Source organism: Balaenoptera physalus (genome assembly GCF_965194825.1).
Source record: "Balaenoptera physalus genome assembly, chromosome: 1".
Classification (NCBI taxonomy): Eukaryota; Metazoa; Chordata; class Mammalia; order Artiodactyla; family Balaenopteridae; genus Balaenoptera; species Balaenoptera physalus.
In genome coordinates, this window is record NC_138882.1 from 170,374,364 (window position 1) to 170,394,939 (window position 20,576).

Here is a 20,576-nt window from a genome sequence, read left to right on the forward strand (position 1 = left end):
GTGAATATAAGTCTCAGGCGCAGGCGCTTTACAGGTCTCGAAACACTTTCCTCTTCTACTGTCTCGAAGAAAGCGAACAAGAAACCTGCAAGGTAGGTGTGAGTTCCCTTCTTACAAATGAGCACAAGGCTGGAGGGACAGTGACTTGCTCAAGGTCACCCAACCAGGAAGTGGCCGAGCCCAGAACCTGGGTCTCACTGCAAACGCCTTAGTGGACCCTAAGTCTCAGGAAGTTAAGGGGTTGGCGTGGGAGGGAGGGGGCCATAGCCTCAGTCACTGCCCAAAGTGGGGGAGCTCTGCACCCCACTTCTGCACGAGGGGAATCTCCCTCCTTCCTCTTCTCACTGCAAAGGCCCAGCCTAGCCAGGGCAGGGCTGACAGGCCGGTTCTAAGGTAAATATTGGGGGGTAGGGAGGCCTGGGACAGGAAGGGGAGGATCCCATCCTACAGGCGCCTGGGGGAACGGGCAGTAACACAGGGAGGAATTAGCTACCATAATATTAGTAAATGTCATAATGAGTTTCCGGGTCAGTATCTGCTGCCGACAGTAACATAATAATCTCTTTCGGCCAGGGTGCGATCCTGACTTTCCAAAGCCCTTTCCTTTGTTCCTTCAAGGCATGATTATCCTCATTTCATAGATGCCGGAGAGGCAGCCACCATGAAGCCAGGAGAGAAAAAGGCTGGGAGTCGGAAGGTCTGGATTCCAGGCTTTGGACAAATGAATCAGCCTTTCAGGGCTGCAGTCTCATCTGTAAAGTGGGACTAATACCCACCTCACAGAGTGCCTGGGAAAGTTAAAGCCACGCAACCAAGTGTAACCACAGTGTTGTCATCAGAGGGAGCCTCTTGCCTATCCAGGTGTGGAGGCCTTTTCACTTTCAACGATCATAAGCCAGCATTTGCTGAGTGCCAACTGACTGAGACACACATGGTCTCACTAAATCCCCCTCACCATACAGAGGCACTCCCCTAGGGTTAGTGACTAGCCCAAGGTCACACAGTTAATAATGGCCGTGAGCCCAGCTCATACTGGCTGCTGTTCTTCCCATGCCCCTAGAGGCCTCCTCTCCCATCCACTTCTGGAGCTCTCTTCAAATCTCAAGTGGAGTTGAGAACCATTATTAAGATAAGGTCTGATAAGGGACACTTAACATCAGCTTCCTATCAGCTCCTCAGTGACCTAGCCCTATCTGGCAGCCCTAACCGCCCCCTGTTTGGGAGGAAAGGGAATTCGGAGCCCACGCCAGATATCCCACTGCCCTGGGAGTCAGAGGTCCTAGGCCTGAGCTCTCACTGCCCCTCAGTTGAAGCATGATCCTGAATCAGGCACTGCCTTCTTCTGGGCCTCAGTTTCTTCATCTATGAGGTGGGACGGCTGGGGAGATGATCTCTAAGGAGCCCTTGGCATGTATGACTCTGCCGCTAGAAGGAGGGGAGTGGTCCCTCACTTTGGGTCAGGACCTGGGGCAGCAAGGGGGTTCAGCTTATCTCAGATCCCTCAGACCAGAGAGGGCTGGGCCAGCCCCTTATCTGGAAGCCCAGGGCTCCCACAAGCAAGTCTAGACATACAGTTGGTCACAAGTCTCCCCACCCCAGTAAAGGAGAGGAAACAGGAAGAAAGGGGGCAAGGGAGGTAACAGGAGCAGGTCTTCTCCCAGCTGCGGCCACTGGTGCTCTAGGTCCAGAGGCAGGGCAGAGTCTGACTCCACCAATGACTTAGTCCCTTCCCTCAATCTCATCTGCAAAGTGGGAACAATAAACCCTATCAGGAGGAGGGCCATGTGTGTAAGCCTGACAGTATAATGCATGGGAACAGGAAGAGCACAGAGTGCTGGGGGTGCTCCTTGAGCTGCCAATTCACATCCTCCACCAATCCTCCATACCTCCCAGGACCAAGTGCCCAGATGGCCTGGGGCTGGGAGGGTTGAGATGGATTCCTGAGAACCAAGACCAAACAATCCCAGCAGGTTACAATGTCTTTGCAGCAGTGAGGAGGCCTCCCCCTATTCACCCTCACCCTTCTCTATGGTCCAAGGGCATTTGTAACATGGGACCAACCCTTCCTTGAAACTCAGTTTCCCCTCCCACTGCCCGCCAGCTCCCTCTCTGAGCTCTTGGCGGCTTCAGTGCTTAGTCCTCAACCCCTGCCCTTCCTCCACAGTGCTTCCTCCACCTGTGCACCATACGGAGTCCAAATCCCCCAGGGCCTCAGGCTTTCTTCACCCGGAGGACATGCAGGCCCCTCCATCATAAGAGGATATCCATCTACACCTAAAATAATTAAGAGCACAGGCTTTGGAATCTGACAGGCTTGGGTTTGAATCCCTGTTCAGCAACCTCCTTGCTGAGTAGCCTTGGACAAGTGACTTAACTTCTCTGAGCTCCAGCTTTCTCATCTGTAAAATGGGAAGAATAGCTTACAGCTTGTAAGACCGTTGGAGGACAAATGAATTAATCAAGGTAAAGGGTTTAGCATACGGTTTATCTCTGCTGCCACCCCCAGCCAAGCAGCCTCATGCATAGAGCCTTCACAGCACTCTCTGGCCCATACTCTCAACATCTGATTAATCCCAGGTCCTTCCTATCACTTCTGCCACCTCCTCCACAGTGTCTCTGCAGCTGCCACTCCTCTCCACTCCCACAGCCCTCAACCTGTCCCCAGCCCTCACTCCATCAACCTCTCCCCTGGATTACTGCAACAGCCTCCAGACTGTTCTATGAGCTTCCACTCTCACCACCCCACCCCCCAACCTGTCCTGCCTGCACCTGCCATCTTCCTAACATACCACTTTCATAGGCTCCTCACTTGCTCAAACACCTTCACTGGCTCCCTTTGGCCTGTAGACTCCAGCCCTCTCTGCTTGCCTTGCGTTCTTTCCCCCATCCTTTCACAGACTAATCAAACGAGTAAGTACTCAAGCCCCAGTCCCATACCTGGACCTGTGTCAGCAGAGGCTGAAGCCAGGGAAGCCTTAGAATCCTCAGCACAAGTAAAAACAAAGAGATTGAAGTTTACATTCACTTTTTCTCCTCCCAGGCACAAGGAAGAAACCTCAACTACTTTGCTTTCCAGCCTCCACACTCAGTCTCAACCCCATGCCTTTGCTCACAACCATACCCCAGAGCTGAAATGCATCCCTGGCCAGGTTCTCTTGTCTAATCAACAATTCAGGACTAATTCCAACCCTACAGTTACTTCTTTAATATTAACCAGCTCCCCAGTTTTCTAAAACTGACCGCAACCCAAAAGCCTTTTAACATATAGCCTAGAATATTCCCTAGCCCCACGCTTTCTTCTATGTTCCCTTGACATTGCTTTCTGGGTTTTTAGGAACACCTTTAAAGCCTGGTTGACCCTTGAGTTGCAGCAGGAACTGGAAGAGCACAAGAGATGCTAGAAGCCCCAGGCCTCTTCCGTAAGGGCTGGCGGGCAAATTATAAACACAGCCCTCTTAATCTCTCTCTCCCCCACCACAAATGGTCACAAGTCTGGATCCACAGTTGGTTCTCAGGAAACCATCAGATTAGAGTGGCCATAGGAGGGCAGATGAAGGTTCCCCAGCCCCAGCCCCACCCCCTTGGTGCCGATTCCAAGAGGAGAGACAGGTGGGCACAGCCCAGATTTCAGGATTACAGGGACAGGGAGACTACTGGAAGGTCCAGAAGTCTCTCATCAACCCAGCTTCTGAGGAACCTCAGAGAGCCTACCAGCATTTAATTAATCCTTCTCCTAATAGTCATGATTATTCTTCAAACCACTGCAGGCAATGACCTTGGACAAGCCCACCTTCTCTCTCAGTCTCTTTCACGACTGTAAGGGTCCCAAGAAGTCACCTAAGCTAAGCTGCCCTTATTTCACAGACAGGCCTCCCTCTAGGAGCCAGGGAGGTCCAGAGAAGTGAAAGCAATCTGCTCAAGGTCACAGAGCCCATACCAGAGCCACACTGAGAACCCAGACACCCTAAATCCCAGCCTAGGCCCTTTCTATTGCCCCCTGCATGGAGGGATGAGATCATCAGGCTCAATTCAGAACCTCTAGGAATGTAGGCCATCCTGGTAAGTCATGGGTGGATTCTCCCACCACAGGAGGGAGGCCCCCCAAGCCACCTTCTCCGGGATTTTCTCATTCCCCAAAACCAGCAGATACCCGACTCTGTTGGAGACCCCTTATCTTGCGGGGTGGGGGGTGGATCACCACCCTGCCCCTACCCCATGTTTGGATTCACCAGGCGGAGGAACTAGGCACTCTACACAGCCCCTCCTCCAACACCCCTTGGGACCCGGGGATACCCTGAACCGCCACACCCGCTGGGGGGAACCAGGAATCCTGGCTCCCAGCCTTGGGGTTGGAGGCCTTCCCAATTCTGACCCCTCCCCCCGACTTGGAGGATGGAATGTGACCCGCGGACAGATCCCGCAGCACGCCGGGAAGGGCTGCGTTCCAGCTCGGTGGCTGCACTGAAAGGGGGGGATGCGGCAGCGACCATGGGGACCGCGGATGGGGGGGGGAAGGGGGACAGAGAGAGGCAGCGGCGGTGCGGATGGGGGTGGGGAGGGAGCCCAGAGAACCAGTCCGACTCCCGATCAAGCCAGATGGAGGCGGCCCGAGTCTCCAGCCCCTGGTTTCCTGCTTCTCCCCTCCACCTTTGTCTCCCCTCCCTCCTGCAAACTTTCAGCCTGTGCGGGCTAAAGCCTGGGGAACAAATGTGCGTGCGTGCGTGCGTGTGTGTGTGTGTGTATAAGTGCTTTAGGGTCTGGCTGGTTGTGCAGTTTTGAACCTGTGTGTACATACGTGTGCCTAAGACGTTGGGCAACTGTACCTACATGAATGTGTCTGAATCTGCGACTGGGGTGGTGTTCGTGTGGCTGGGTAAACCGTATACATAGGTATATGTACCTGTATCTCAGGATCTGTCTCTGCCACAGCGATCGTGTGGGTGTGAATGTGTATGTGATTTTGTGTCTGCATGTCCGTACATCTGAGTGGGTGTTGTGTATGTGACTGTAAATTGTGAACATGTACATGTGCCCGCCCGCGGGTATTCGTGCGTACATGTGTCTCTGTCTGCATGTGAGGGGTGGGGTCTGTGCGGGGGATTCCCGGCCCCCCAAACTCACACCCAACAAGCCCCAGGAGGGGGCAGCAGCGGCGGCGGCGGCTGCGGCAGGAAGACCCTCCTCCCCGCCTGCCCCGCCCCCACCCCCAGCCCCTACCTGCCGGCCGCCTCGCCGACCGCCCGAACCGCCAGAAGCTGCGGGCCCGGGGGCCGCTGGGGGCCTTCCTCTTGTGGTGTGAGTTGCCCATGGTGGGCGCGGGAGCCGGCGCGGGAACCCTAGCGCAGCCCTACCAGCCCGGCAGCCGGGCCCGCAGCCACAGGAGGGAGGCAGAGAGAAGCGCGGGCGGCCACCGCAGGCGCCCCCAGCCCCAGCTCGGCCACGCCCCCGGGCTCTGCGGCCAATGGCCGGGGCGAGGGAGGGGCCGGCAGAGGGGCGGGGCCTGGCGCACATCCCGTAGGCTCCACCCCTCTGAGGACCTGGGAGACCTGCCGAGCCGCCCCGCCCCGTGCTCTGGGAAAGGCCGGGCCTGTCCAGGTAGGGCTGACAGATCGCTCGCTCTCCCAGGCCAGGGGCTGCCTCTGAGGACTGCAGTAGAACCAAGAGAACTAGGGGCCCAGGCTCTAGACAGGCAAGGTCTGGAGCCTTGCTGCTGCTAGGGCCCACCAACCACCACCCCGTGAGTGTCACGTGTCTGTGTATCGCCTGTCTCTGCTTGTTTGTACAAATACATCTATCTGACTGTATCTCTGTAGTAATGGTGTTCAAAATAACAATAGAACCCTTTTATATAGCGCTTCCTATTTGCCAGGCACTGTGATAACTGCTTTCATGCATTACTTCATTTCACCCACAAAACAATTCTGTAAGGTAGGTACTTTTATCATCTCCATTTTACAGATGGGAAAATTGAGGTTCCATGAAGTCAACCGATTAGCCCAAAGTCAAACAGCATTAAGCTACAGAGCCAGTACTCAAACCCAGACTGAGTCCAATACCCACTGCTCCAGGCTACCTACCCCACCACTTTATCTGTGCCTCTCCATGACCTTGAAGGAGGGCATGTAATTGGGCATTTGTATTTGCGTTCTTGAATGTGGCTGTGTAGTTGTGTATCTGTGACCCTGAACATGTGGGTTCCTCTCTGTGTCATCACCTGTGTGTGACTGCATGCCTGTATCCATATAATTGAATCTGTTTACATAGGTTTGGATGTGTGCTTTTGTATATTTGCCTATATAATTGTGACTCCCTCAAGCTGGCTGAATATCACTGCTTTTTGTGTATTTGAGTGTGTAATAGTCTGCTTGAGTGCATGTAAGTGCATGTAAGTGAAAATGTTTGTCTATAAGACTGTAATTGCATGTGCTTTTCTGTATCAATATGACTGTGCAACTGTCTGCTGATATACCCATATCTATCTATCTTTGGGGGGTGGGGTATGTGTAAGTAATGGAGCATATAGGTAAACATACATGAAAGCACATGTCTGTGTGCATCTAACCCTAACTCTCTCTCATCTCCCCTTAAATAAGTCTTTGTTTTTCAAAGCCCAGGCCAAGGTTCACCTCTTCTGAAAGTCTTCCAGGTTGCGCAAGGCCCCCACATCTTTATATTCTCACAAGTGCCCTGTGTCCAGGGACCTACCCAGGACCCCACATACTGGGCAAGGACTCTCCTTTACGATCACTCTGCCATCTCTCCAAGCAGGGGCAGCATGGTATAGACAGAGAAAGAGCACTGGGCTGGAAGTCCACGGCCCTCAGCTCTAATCCCCTTACGGCTCATCCTTTCTGCCACCGGGGCAAGCCCCTCCTCCACTACACCACGCTGCCTCTTATGCCCAATGGCTCCAAGACACCCTGTTCCCTCCCTGCAAAATGGGAGAGTAAAAGCTGAACCACACCCTCCCTGAGGCCCATCTCTTGCTAAGAGACTGAGGTTGACAACAGTGCAGTCCTTGAGGGGCTGGTATTTTATTCATCCACCCAGAAAATACTTGTTGAGCATACACTGTATACCACGCTGTGTGCAGCAGGCTCCCTGCCTTGCACAGAGAAGAGGGTCCTAGTGGCAGAGCTGGATGAGACCTCAGAGATCTGCTGGCCCAATTCCCTTAATTTACATGTGGGGAACCTGAGGCCCATCAAGGGGAAAGTTGGTATTGGGGGGGCAGAGAGAACACTCAAGGGTAAAGTCCAAATCCCTCGGCATGCATTCAGTGAGGACAGGCATGCAAAGAGCTTAGAAGGATGTCCGGAGTGTAGCAGGTACCTCGGCCTTCACAGGAGACCTTGCAGGAGCTGCCCCCGCTCACCAGTTCAGCCTCATCTCTGACCACACCCCTTTCATTCTCAGAGCTCCAGCCACACACAACTGCTTGCTGCACCCCAGTGCACACCTACAGGCCTCACACATGCTCCTTCCTCTTCCACCTCTGCCTGTCCTCAAGGCCTTGCTAGACAGTGTCCTCCTCCATGTCCTCCTTGACACCCCTCCTCCCCCAGCCCAGTTCTTGGGGCTCCCACAGGCATTAATGCTGTCCACTGATACAGTACTGATCACACCTAAGGGCTCCCCGGCACCCTGTGTAACACCAACCCAGCACTTGTCTCAAGGCAACAGTTTGCTTTGGTAGCTCCCTTTCCAACCAGAAAACAAGTTCCTCAAGGACACTAATCCTCTCACTCCTCCTAGTAGCCCCAGGCTCAGCATAGTGTCTGGCACACAGTAGGTATCCCTACGTGTTGAACAGAAACTGGCAGAGGTGGTGATGATGGCACCGTGAGCACTAATGGAGGTGAAGAGGCACAGGCAGGAGAGTCCAAGGCACTCTCCCAGTCTTACCTTCTTTCACTACAAAGGCTATGCTTGCTCCCAGATCCAAAAGGAAGAGTACTACCAACAAGTCAAGTGCATGGGAGAGCCTGGGAGAGCCTGGGGTAGGACTGGTGGGAAGAAGTAGGTGGTATGGTAGGCATATGGACCAGAACTCCTGGAACCACAAGGTTCCAAGGCAGGGCTTGAGTGTCTCGTGACCCTCCTGGAGGATAGTAGTAAAGGCCTCGGCTGGCTAGGGGCTTGGAGGAGAGGGTATCCTTAAGCAGGCAGGAGGTCCTACTTGGAACAGACCCCACCAGCATTCTCCTGGGAAGCATGCACTTTGCCAGAAGATTCAGGGTTTAAACCCTTGGCAGGCTGAGCTGTCTCCATCTCCCCTCCATGCCAGCACAGAGCACCCCGTGAGTGCAGCTGACAGCCTTTGGTGAAGCAGCCCCCAGGACAGCGGAACACTAGAGCACAGAGTCCTGGGGAGTATAGTCATGGGGGAGGTGGACAACGAGTTCATCCCTCCTGCCCAAGGAAGCTGCTTCCACCCACTTCCTCCCCCAAGTCAGCCACAGGACTGGAGGTGGCCGTCCGTGGGTTCTCCAGATGGGAGGTAGAGGTGTGTATACCTGCTCTCCCCACCCCGCCACATTCACTGCGGCCTAAACAATATACAATGCCTCCTCTCATTAGTTTTCTTCAGCATGTGACAGGCCAGGAGCAGCTGAGACAGCTTTGAGGGTTTGGGGAGAGGGGAATTTCCGAGGGGCGGGTGGGGGAGGGGAGGCGCTCCCCCTGCCCTCTGCTGACAACAGATTAGAGATTTTTCTGGCCACAGGGTATAGCCACCCCAGAGCAGCAGACCTTGCTGGCGGCCCTGATTCAGGGGCAGGAAAGAGAGAGTGGTGGGGGGAGGGCCCCCCAGCCTGAGGGGGATTTCCAGGAGAACCTGGGCCCTGTGCCACCGGTGGGGATCCAGGGCCTCCGTGAGGAGGGAGGGGGAGAGGCAGCTGGACCGGGCCCATGAAGGTGTCAGAGGTAAAGGAGGGGATGGATGAGGCCTTCTTGGCCTCGGCTTCCTGCTCCTCTCATCCCACCCCTGGTCGAGGCCCCTTTCTGGGATGGGATTTTTCCATTAGAAGTCAGAACAAAGGAGTGGGGAAGCTGAGGTCAGCCTGGCAGGTGTGGGCTCCTGTTCCGCCTCCAACACTGGTTGGCTGTATGACCTTGAGCAAGTCACTTCCTCCTCTGGGCCTCAGCTGCCCATCTGTATGTACCATGAGGGCTCCCTGTGACATCTCAGGCTATCAGCTCTGAGCGCCCAGGATCTGGAGATACCCATGCTCTGGGGGCCCATATCAGATTACCCACCTATCACCCAAAGCCACTTAGTGCCAGGCCCTGTGCTGGGCAGGGCAGAGGGAAAAGACAGTCAGCCCAGGGCCTCCCCTCAGGATGTTCAGAACAGTGAGGTATGGTGATGCCTGTGCCCACGGAACCCGAGAGCCAGCTGGTCCCAACCCCCAGCAGGAGCCTTGCCTGGTTCCAGCTCTGCAAATCCCTCAACCCCCGTTTCCCCTCATTCTTCCATTTTAGCTCATGTCACCTCTTGGGGAAGCTGTCTTTGATCGCCCCCTGGGATCACTCTGTTCCCTCCTTAGTCACACTTCTTGACCCTTAATTACTTGTTCAATATCTACTACCCCCCTCAAACTGTGAGGTTCACGAGGACTGGGACCTTGTCTTTCATTCATCCCCAGGACAGAGTCTGGCACATAGTAGGTACTTATTACCTAATATTAAATACTTAATAAGTATTTGTGAAATAAATTAGTGAGACACCCTCTCCCATCTGGACCCAAGGCAGACAATGCTCATCACTTCAGAGGGGCTTGAAGAAGGTGGACCCAGACTCCCTTATGGAAACCACTCTCCCACTGATGTATCCCACAGCAGAGGGAGCCCTGCCCGTATCACATCAGTCAATGCCCCAGGCTAAGGACACTGAGATGCCCCTCCCCAAGAAGCAGGTGACCAGAAAAGCATATCCTGGGACTTCCCTGGTGGTCCAGTGGTTAAGAATCCACTTTCCGGGCTTCCCTGGTGGCGCAGTGGTTAAGAATCTGCCTGCCAATGCAGGGGACACAGGTTCGAGCCCTAGTCTGGGAAGATCCCACATGTCGCGGAGCAACTAAGCCTGTGTGCCACAACTACTGAGCCTGCGCTCTAGAGCCCGCGAGCCACAACTACTGAAGCCCACACGCCACAACAAAGAGTAGCCCCTGCTCGCCGCAACTAGAGAAAGCCTGAGCGCAGCAACGAAGACCCGGTGCAGCCAAAAAAAAAAAAAAAAAAAAAGAATCCCCCTTCCAATGCAAGGGACAAGGGTTCAATCCCTGGTCGTGGAACTAAAATCCCACAGGCCGCAGGGCAACTAAGCCCACGCACCGCAACTACTGAGCTAGTGTGCTCTAGAGCCCATGCACCAACTGGAGAAGCCCGCGCATTGCAACAAAAGATCCCGCCTGCCGCAGCTAAGACCCGACACAGCCAAATAAATAAACGAATAAATAAATATTAAGAAAAGAAAGAAAAGCATATGCTGTTCAACTCCAAATCTCTTGAGCACCCTGCTCTAGAGTCTGGGGGCAATAATTTCCCCAGGAGTATCACAGAGGTGATGACACTGGACCAGGCCTTGAGGATGAACAGAAGTATTGGATAGAAAAGGGAAGGTAAACACATACTAGGTGGGGAACAGCACATGCAATGGCACAGAATGTGGAAATACATGGAGTGTTTATTGAAAGGCAAACAGATACCACCCAGACCTCAGAGAGGCAAAGTGACCACTAACCAAAGTGCCTTTGGGTTCTCACTTTGCTTTAGAGCTACACAGGCCCCTTCCTCAGCAGGGAGTGTTGGCATTATTCACCCTGCATTCTCCTCACCCACCTTCCTATGACATCCAGACCACTGGGTCCCGATGTCATGTCCATCTGACTGGCCAAAGGTAGGCTCTCCTTCCCTGAACATAGCTCCCACCCCCAGTCCCCCTTCCAGCTTGCTCCTCCAGACCATTCTCAAACTCAGAGAATTCTAGAATGAGAAAGGGCCACTAATGGTCAGAGGTCATTAAACCCCATCTTTATTAAGACAGACAGTGTCTTGCCAAGAATGGGGCAGGACTTGGCAAAGCAGAACTCAAACGCAGGATTCTCTCCATAACCCCATGCCCAGCACAGCTCTCCGAGTGAGTGGCCAACGTTCATGGGGTTAAATCTGCTGAGCCTGGCAGGGTAGCTCCTAAATTCTCACTATCAGTATCGGAGCCATCCCCAGCGCCCACCCCCCAGCCACTGCCCACTGCCTGAGAGAAACCTTCGGGAGGGCTGTATACTCCTTTCCCCAAAGTTGATCCTAAGCTCTACAGCAGTTACTCCCCTCCAGAGTCAGAAACACATCCAACCTCATATTATCTTGTTTGGAGAGTATGGCCTCTGGAGACACATTGAGTGGCTCTGTCAGTGCTACGCTATGTTCTTCATGTCCATGCAAGTAAGAACCTTGCCTGTCTTGTCCCAAATATTTGCATTACCCTGACCAGTGCCTGACACTATATAGTAAGGAATATGTCTTTTTCAAATGAATAAAGCTGAATGACCTTGACCAACTTACTTCCACCCTCTGGGCCTATTTTCTCACCTATAAATGGTTGTAACTGACCACCTCCCAGGTTGTTGAGGACAACAAGGGAAAACACTCATGAAAATGCCTGGCCAGGGTCTGGCACATAGCAGCCTTCATGTTCCCCTTCGAATTAGCCAGCACCCTGCCCTCCTTCCACACTCTGCTCACCTCCTCCAGGAAGCCTCCCCCGATTATCTGCCGGGCTCCAGTCCTGGCATCTGTCCCAGAAACACTTCCTCCCCATACACTTGTCTAGAGTCCACATGATATTTCTGAAAAATATGGATTCCTGCTTGTTTGTTTGTTTGTTTGTTACTTTTTCTGTGCCTGAGTCCTCCGCTGGACAAAGGAAAGACTCCATCTTCTGTGGATCCCCCCTCAATAATCATCATCATCACGGGTATCTGAGGTGTAACCAGTGAGTTGTTTTCCAAACATGAATCAGGATAAACTTAGCTAATGCTCAAGTCCTCAGCATCACAACAGCAGCAACCTGCTCACATCTGGGCCATGCTCCACAGTTCACAATGCACTTGCATGTCTGTTTTCTAATTTGATCCTTGAAACACCCCTGTAAAGCCAGGATTTGTTATCTCTATTTTACAGATAGCAGAACTGAGGCTTGGAGGGGTTAATAACCTGCCGGTGTCACATGGCCCAAGAGAGACAGACCAGGGCCCAGGACAGAGTTGTCCTGTCAGCTTCAAAGCCCATTCCTTCCAGACTGGGTCCTTACAACTCAGGTGAATAAACTCACAAACACAATAACAGCGACCCCTTACATTTCTATGGTGACTTCACTTTCAAATAATTTTCACATCCTCTTTTGTGAGAATCTTGGAAAGCTCACAGAAAGCTCACAGACCTATCAAAGATATGTCCAGCCGGAAGGTTACCCCAGTGAGAAGGTCCCCTCTCTTCAAGAGACAGTAATGGAAACAGTGAGGCCACAGAGAAGTTGCTTGCCCAGTGTCATAGGGCTTGCTAACCGCTGGGCCAGGATGTGAACTCTCATTAATTTGCCTGACTCTGATACTCTTCCTACTCTATCAAGTTCCCTCACTTTTCTCTGGGCCTCTTCCCATCTGTACAATGGGTTGGATGAGAAGATCTTTAAGCCTTACCCCCTGGTCTATGTCCTTGGGAGAATCATGAAAGCAGGACCAGTTTTGGAGTCAGATGATTTGATTTCAAATCCCAGGTGGGCAAATCAATCGCTCACTGTCCCTGAACCTCAGTTTTTCCATCTGCAAATGGTCATAAATGATAATGGAGGTAAAGGATGCAGGGCAGGGGGGCGGTGGGGGGGTTCTGGCACATTCAGAAAAATAAATGTCAGACTTACTCTCTTTCCTTTCTAAGTCTGTGCAGGGCAGTGCGGGGAGCAGGGGGGTTCTGGAAAACAGAGGCTCAAAATCTATCCCAAGCTCAGTTTTCCCTTTTATAGTAGGGGACTCAGATTAAGGAAGCCAAGACCTGCATCTATGGGTCTTTGGTTCAGCAACTGGGAGCGGGGAGATAATGACCTCCCTAGCAAAGGCCATTGACCTCCCAGGAATTTTCTGTGTGTGCCTCCTCCCCATCTCCCCCAGTCTTCATTCTAAACATTTTCCCCAGAAAGAGTTAAGCCTTCTTTGGGCTTCCCCTTCCTGACCAGCGGTGCCAGTGGAGATTAGAGAGATTGGATTTATTTCTCTCAATAAACAGAAAAGAAGTTTGGCCAGGCAGGTGACGAGGAAACAAATGGAATAATAGGAGGTTGGAGCAAAAGGAAGGACTTCCTCCAGAAATACCTGCGGCCACCCCCAGACCTGGGGAAACAACAGCCAGGGGCAGGGAGGTGTTGCCCATGCACGTGGTCCCAAATCAGGTCGACCTGCTGCCCAGAAAGCCCAGTGCTACCCAATACCAAACACAAGGCAGGGGGAGGCCTGCCACTGACCCAATGACCCTTAACCCAGACTGTCCGAGCAGGGACCTACAGAGTCAGCTTTTCCAGCCCCTGCCCCCAGGCTGATCTCCCAGGGGAAAAGTTTCCACTGCCCTGGGGTACGCCACTAGCCTTCTATCTCTAATCCTGACAGTCTGACCACAATCCATCCTGCTGCAATTCTGACCCATGCCCCCTTGAGTGTGACAGGGATGACTTCAGACTGAATCCCAGTGGGGCAGCCTGGGACAGACTTCATGTATTGTGGGGACTGCAGAGCCCTTGGAAACACCCCTCATGCAAACCTTCCCATGGGGCCTGGCCCAGTCATCTCAGCCCCAGCACCCAACTTGTTTGTGGCTGGGCTGCAGGGGAGCAGGGCCCATATCCAAAAGGAAGATCAGGCCGGATGCAACCACACAAGAGGCCTTTCACCCTCTTCCTGACCCCTAAAGTGTTCCATCTAATCATCCTCCAGCGGAGGTGGTTAAAGGACACTGGGCGGGTAAACACAGGTGAAATGGGACGGGCCTGCACACACCGCCATTTCCTCACCTCTAGCACTGCAGCAGGAGACAGGAAAGGTAGACTTCCTAGGACGGCTGGCCCCAAGGGAGCCCCACCCTCTTGCAGAGACTCATGCCTTCCCCCTCAATCAGGAGACAGAAACAGAGAGGAAGATGAGGGAAGAACAAAGCAAGCGGCCAAAAGAAATGTGATTCCAGTAGGGATGGGCCAGATCAGCCACCCCTCCCCTCAGGCTGCCCATCCCTCAGGCCAGAGGGAGCCTAGAGGCAGTGAATTAGCTGTAGTACTTCAGGTACCCACGGCTGCCCCAGGTACAGCCTCTCCATTAACTTGGGCCTGTTTCCCACATCTGCAAGCACACTTCCAACATAGGACTGTTTCTACCACGGCGGGGGGAAGGAGTGGTGGGTGGGGCAGTTGGCTCAGATCCTGAGCTCATCACCCCAGGAGGTGGATGTTTGCGGTTTGGCCCAGGTGAGTGGTGAGGGGGGCCAGGTAGGAAAAGCTAACACTGCTAAGAACCTAAAGCATGTTATGCTCCGTGCTGGGTCCTCTGTGGGGCTGGAAACCCAGATCCACCTCGATGGCTGAAACACCTTTCGAGTGCAGCTGGCTTTCCAGACCCAGAGGGACCCCCCCCACCAGAGATGCAAGGCCACGTGCCTCTCCCATTGGCCCCAGGCCAGAGTCAAGACTCTGACCCCCTGACTCAGCAGCAGAGGGCAGAACCTGAGTGAGCCTGGGGGAGGGGGCACCGCCTCACCGTCCCAAGAGCCGGGCGCCAGCACTTCCTGCTTAAGCCAGGGGATTCCTGCCCCCTTCGGGGGTCCTCTCCATCTCGAGCGGGGCACGGCTGAGTCTGGGAAATTCTGGGGGCGGGGCGGGCCAGACTGGGGGTACTCGGACTGACCCCCGGGCTCTTCGCTCCCCAAGCAACGGCGCCTAGGGAGTCACCACCTCCGACACGCCGCGGACCCCCAGAGGAGCCACCCAGGCCGCACCCTCGGCGCCGCCCGGCGCCTGCCCAGGTGCCCGGCCGCCTTACCTCGGCCTTTACCCTTGGCCCTCCTGGCCTTGTCGTCCGCCTTCTTGGCCCGGGGGGCGGCCGGTTCGGCGCCCTCGGTCCCTGCCGCCTTCTTGCGCCGCTTGCCCCGCAGCCAGCTGAAGGCGCGGCGGAGGCCGGACACGCCGGAGCGAGACTTCTTCTTGCGCGGGGGGCCGCCCGGGCCCCCCGGCTCTTCGGCCGCAGGTGCGGCGGGGGACGCGCGGGCCGCCATGGCTCGGCCGGGGGACCCGGCGCGAGGGTCAGGCCCCCTGAGGCGGGGCGCCCATGGGCCGGGGGCGGGCGGGCGGGCAGGCAGCCGCCGCGCGGAGACGCGCCCGCAGAAAAGTTTGGGCGGCGGAGGCAGAGCGGGCGAGGAGCGGGGCGGGCGGCGGGAGCGGCGCGGGAGGGGCCACGGGGCGGCGGGCGGGGCGCGGAGGCCGGCCGGGAGGGACGGTGCCGGGAGGGAGCGGCCGCGGGGCGGGGGCGGCGCTGCCTGCGGCCCCTCCCCGCCTCCTCCGGCCCTCCGGCCCGGGTCCGGGAGGTCGGGGGCTGGGGGAGGGCGAGGTCCGGTGCCGAGGGAGGGTGGTCCCGCGCCCCCGAGCCGCGCCTGCGGGCTGGGGCCGAGAGGGCGGGGTCGCGGGGCGGGGCGGGTCCGGGAGAGGGCGGTACCGAGGTTCCGTCCCTGCGGGGGCACTGAGGAGAGATGGGTTCGAACAGAGAAGTACGGGGCCGAGGATGGGGGTGCGCAGGGAAAGGGGGGAGAGAGATGTTGAGGTTGGACCTCAAGAGAACCTGGTGCCCTGAGTTTGGTCCGGGACGAGACGGGGGATTCTGGAATTCTTCTTCTGCAATAAGGGAATTCTGAGAATGCTTTCCAGGACCCGGGCAGTACTGGAGGTTTTACTCTAGAGACAGACGTCAGACCCACCCGAGACCTGTGACCGACAGTGGGTCTTCCTCTCCCATCTGGCGACTGTGAGTCGTCCCTTCACTCCTTTCCCCTTCCTCACGCCACCTTCCCCCAGCCTCCATCAGTCCTCGGTGTGGAGCTGGGACCCATGCCTCCTGGGTTCCTGCTTCATCCTTGGGTGACTGCGATGAGGAGAGCCGTGCCTCGGTTTACCCTTGGGCCAGGCTGGGAGTCCCCAGAGCACTCCTGCCTGGGTCAGAATTTTCCACTGAGATGCTCAACACTGATAAGAGCTGATCTTGGATTGAACTCACAGCTTTATAAGGTGCTTTGAGATCCTCTGCAGGTGACAAGTGTGACTGAGGAAGCTGCTAGGGAAAGGAAGCCTTTAAGAATCATGAAAATGCTGTGCTTGTTTCCTCCAAGCTTCTGGCTCTTTATTACAGCTGACCAGGCACTTTCATATCATCTGATCCCACAACAAGCTCTGAGGGAAGCAGGGCAGGGAGTGATACCCCCATAGTACAGAAGGGAAACTGAGGCCAGAAGAGGACAGTGATTGCCCAAGAGCACAGAGGTGGTCAGCAGCAGAGGAGCTAAGATCAACAATCTAGGTCTTGTCTCTGCCTGGTCCCCAGGAGCTAGAAATTGCCCTAGGGTCCAGCTGTGGGTTCAGGGCTCTTAGACTCCCTCTCTGGGTCCCCAGAAGGGCATCATGATTACCCCACCGGTTAGAATTTGTCTTCATCGCCCAACTTGACCCAGGTCAAATATCTTTCTCCTGGTCCTCACCCAGCCCAGTCAGCCCTGCTGTAGTATAGACAACACTCACTATATTATAGAAGAATTAGAGTGTGCAGTGTGACCTCTCTAACCTGCCTTAGCCCCCAAGTGCCCCCAGGGGCTCAGCTGTGGCAAACTTGGGCCATCACTGACATCTCCCCCCTACCACCTGGGGGACCTGGGGCAGATCACTGTCCTTTGTGGGCCTCAGTTTCCCCTCTAACCACCATTCATTTGGTTTCTGCCCAGCCCAGCACTATCCCTAAGGACCCTACCTCTCCTTCCATTGGTGAGTATCAGAGGAAAAGTGTTATAGGCAGGGCTGAGACTTGGAGAGAGAGCGATGCACAGGGCCTTGGCCTGTTGGATAGTCTGGATGCATTGGTAGGGAGGAAAGAGGAAAACAAACATACTCTGGCTTTTGGAAGGGGCGATCAGGAGAGGAATGTTGGGCAGTCTTGCCCACCACCAGCCCTTTCAGCACCTCCTTTCTTCCTGGTGGCCGGACTGGTTACACAGTTTGCAGAGCCCAGTGCAAAATGAAAATGCAGGGCCTTTATTCAAAATTTATTAAAAATTTCAAGAAGGCAACGGCAGAGCATTCCACCAAACATGGGGCCTTTCCGAGAGCAGGGCCGTGTGGACTATGCCCATGAAGTTGGCCCTGCCAGTGGCTCATATAATTCCTCAGCAAAAGCTTCCCTAGAAACACAACCCCGAGGAGTCAACTCACAGATTGGGTCCCCTGATTGGGAGAAGAGGAGAGGAAAGGGGAGTGGGGAGAGGTCAGGTCTGTGTTCCCCTCACTGCTCCTAACTCCAACACCCAGACATTCTCACCTCCCATCTCCAACCACCCCTCAGACCAGCAGCCCAGCTTTCCTGCTTGTCCCCTGGCCTAATGGACAGGCCTGCTTCTGAGCCCCTCAGGGCTAGCTGGGAAGGGCTAGCCTGCAACGCTGCTCTCTGGATTCATGATTGCTCAGCTCAGCTACATTTCTTTTCTGGCCCTCTGGGCAGCTAAGGAAACTGACTTCCCAGCAGCCCCTGTCGGCAGGGCCCAAAGTCCATCCTGGAGCCAGGCTGTCTCCTGACCAGGAAGGAAGCTGCCAGCCTGTCCCCAGGGAGGAACCAGCAATAACCAAGCTTGGGGCTACAGCCCCTGAGGCCATCCAGCTTTGCTCCCTCTGTTTTTGTTTTTCTTTTTTCCTTTTTCTGGCTGTGCCACACGGCTTTCAGGAGTGCAGAGTCCTAACCACTGGAACGCCAGGGAATTCCCTGCTCCCTCTGTTTTTGGAAAACCCAGGACCACCCTATGTTGCCCTCACACCCATCCTACATTTCCTGACCCCCCACCCTTGGGAGACCTGCCTCCCATAGGCTCCAGGTTTGTCCCCTGCTAGGCCTGGCCTCCACCTACAGACTCCAGACTAAGCAGCCAGGCCAAGGTATGGCTGAGCCTCCCTCATTTTACAGGGAACACCAGGAAGGGAAAGAGTCTGTAAATCACGCAGCTGCAGGTGGCAGCACCTGTGGCTTCCCTCAGTTCTTAGACCAGTTGGAGGGCAGAGCAGTTCTGCAAAGTAGAGGATGTTGCGAGATTAATAGTCCTCGTATTCCATGGATAAGAAAGCGTAAATAGAGGTGGAGTGACTTGCCAACAGGCACACAGCTACCTCTGGGCAGAGGTGAAATTTAAAACTGATTTGTGTTCGTGTGTGTGTGTGTGTGTGTGTGTGTGTGTTGGGGGGGGTGTTTTCTAATTGATCACTTGCTTTGTGCCCCTGCCCCACCCCTGCTGCTTTCAAGGGTTGGCAGTTAAGACCCTGGAAAAGCAAAGTATTTATCCTGGGGCCACAGCTGGGCCTCCAGGAACCTCCAGAAATGTTCTGCTTAACTTCAAATGCACCTGTATGCATCTTTTCTGGGGAAAGGGTCCACAGCTTTAACAGATTCTCAAAGGGGTTCCTGTTTCAGAATGAACTAAGAATCTACACTTTTATCCTTTTCAGTGGGAGAAGATAAAAAGGGGCTCCTTGTGTCTGATGCCCTCTACCTCTTTCCTCCCTAACCTGGGGGCGGGGGAGACCCTGCAGGTCTCATCCTCACAGTGGACACTCCTGTGCCCCCTACTCTGTGGCTCCTGGCATCTGTGGCAGCGTGTCAACATTTCAAACAGCCTCCCTGCTGAGGTCTTCTTTGATCCTCCAGCATCTCTTAGAATCAGGCCCCAAGCCTAATTCCACCCATTTTCCCTGCTGGGTTGAGAGGTGAAATAAGGCCCAAGGTGTTAGTGATGTGTGTGGAATGGAGATGGAGTCTTGTGGGCTCTCAGCTCTGAGTTGCTGCCAGCTCCTAGGAGGCTGAGGGAGGGAAGGAAAGAGAGAGAGGAGGGGGAGACAGAGAGAAAGGAAAGGTTGCTGTTGCCACTGCCCAGTCTCCATTGTGGAATGAATTCTGATTCCTTGCATTCTTTCAGCCACTATCTCCTGAGCACCAGCTCTGTGCTCCAGGCTTCCAGACTGACCAGCTATCCTGTGATCAGACTGTCACTCTCTGAGCTGTACACAGTGTAGAAAAGTGGGTTTCAACCTTTTTCTTTTAGCAGTGGAACTTTTATTTTTCCCCGCAAACAAAAGCCCCCTGAATTTTATCTGACAGATAAAAGCAATGCTTTATACATAAGAATTTATTTTTACAAATCAAATGTATAACCTTTACTTAACACAAAATAAATCAGCAGGAACAATGCCAACATTTTGATGGGCTAAAAATTTGAAATCCTGAGTTACAGGTGTGGTTATTGTTTTAACAGAGAGCCAGCGTTCAGTTTATTTCTGCAGCAGTTTCTTTTAGTCAGTAATTAGAAAATACTACACTTCATAGACAAGCAAGGGCAAATGGTAAGAGTTTTAACATCTTGGTAGCAATGTCAGGAGAAGCTTTATCTGAGGTCCGCACAGAAATGAGTTATCCAGCCAGCCCAACCTAATGGCTTGTTAAAAGTTAGCCTAACAAGTTTCTCATATCGGTCCTGCCACTAACTTGGTGTCCTTGGGTAAGACACTTGCCCTCTCTGGGCACCAGTTACCCCATCTGAATATCTGATTTCACCTAGAAAAGGAGAGTGTGAGTGGAGGTACTGGAGTGGGTTGGGGTGTGTGGGGTGATGCATCGAGCATATATGGAAACTTCATTACTCATCCTCACCGCCCACCCCCATCCCAGCGCCAGACCTGAAGAAGGAGCCACAAAACCACTGAACTGCCCAAGTTCAAAGGCAGAGGCGAGTTGCCATGGAGACGTGCTTTGTTTCCCAACTGTCTGGCTGCATCTGACAAGCACAAAAGCTGGCCAGATGGACACTGACCTAGGCTGAGAGAGCCAGGATTTCCTGACCCCCAGATCCACAGGGCTCACTGCTCTCCAAGGAGCGAGGTCAGTTCTCAGTTCTCACCCCTGAAACAGGGGCATGACCAGCCTGGTCTGCCAGCTGATAAGGCTTCCTGTTGGGAGCTGCTGGGTGGGGACTCCAGGTGTTTGCAGACACCCACTCCACCAGTCCTGGGCAGCAAGGCTGGCCCTGTGCCCAAGGGCAGGGCTAGGCAGGAAGTGCCCACACTCAGGGCCTTCTGAAAGCTGGGAGAGGGGTCAAGATGTATGGGGCCTATGATCGGAAGGAAACAGCTGGATGTGGATTCTCAGCAAGACCCTCCACGCTCACCATCCACACAGGGGCTACACAAACATGCTGAGACACAAACACAGGTTGACAGACCCACATGCACACCAGTTTACCCTGGC

The 20,576-nt window shown here is 54.3% G+C and overlaps 1 protein-coding gene across 4 annotated transcripts in view; it reads right to left on the minus strand.

Annotated features, from left to right (window-relative positions):
* Window positions 1–15,669, minus strand: part of NHSL3 (NHS like 3) — a 28,491-nt gene extending 12,822 nt beyond the window's left edge. For 2 of the 4 annotated variants that reach the window (XM_082411225.1, XM_082411224.1), the window contains exon 1: window positions 5,218–5,408. In XM_082411225.1, the coding sequence (XP_082267351.1) occupies window positions 5,218–5,308 (91 nt within the window). In that variant the 5' untranslated portion in view covers window positions 5,309–5,408. Of the gene's footprint in view, window positions 1–5,217; window positions 5,409–15,080 lie in introns of those variants that run through there. The other 2 variants (XM_082411223.1, XM_082411222.1) reach the window with 2 other exon arrangements.
* Window positions 15,670–20,576: the final 4,907 nt, after the last annotated feature.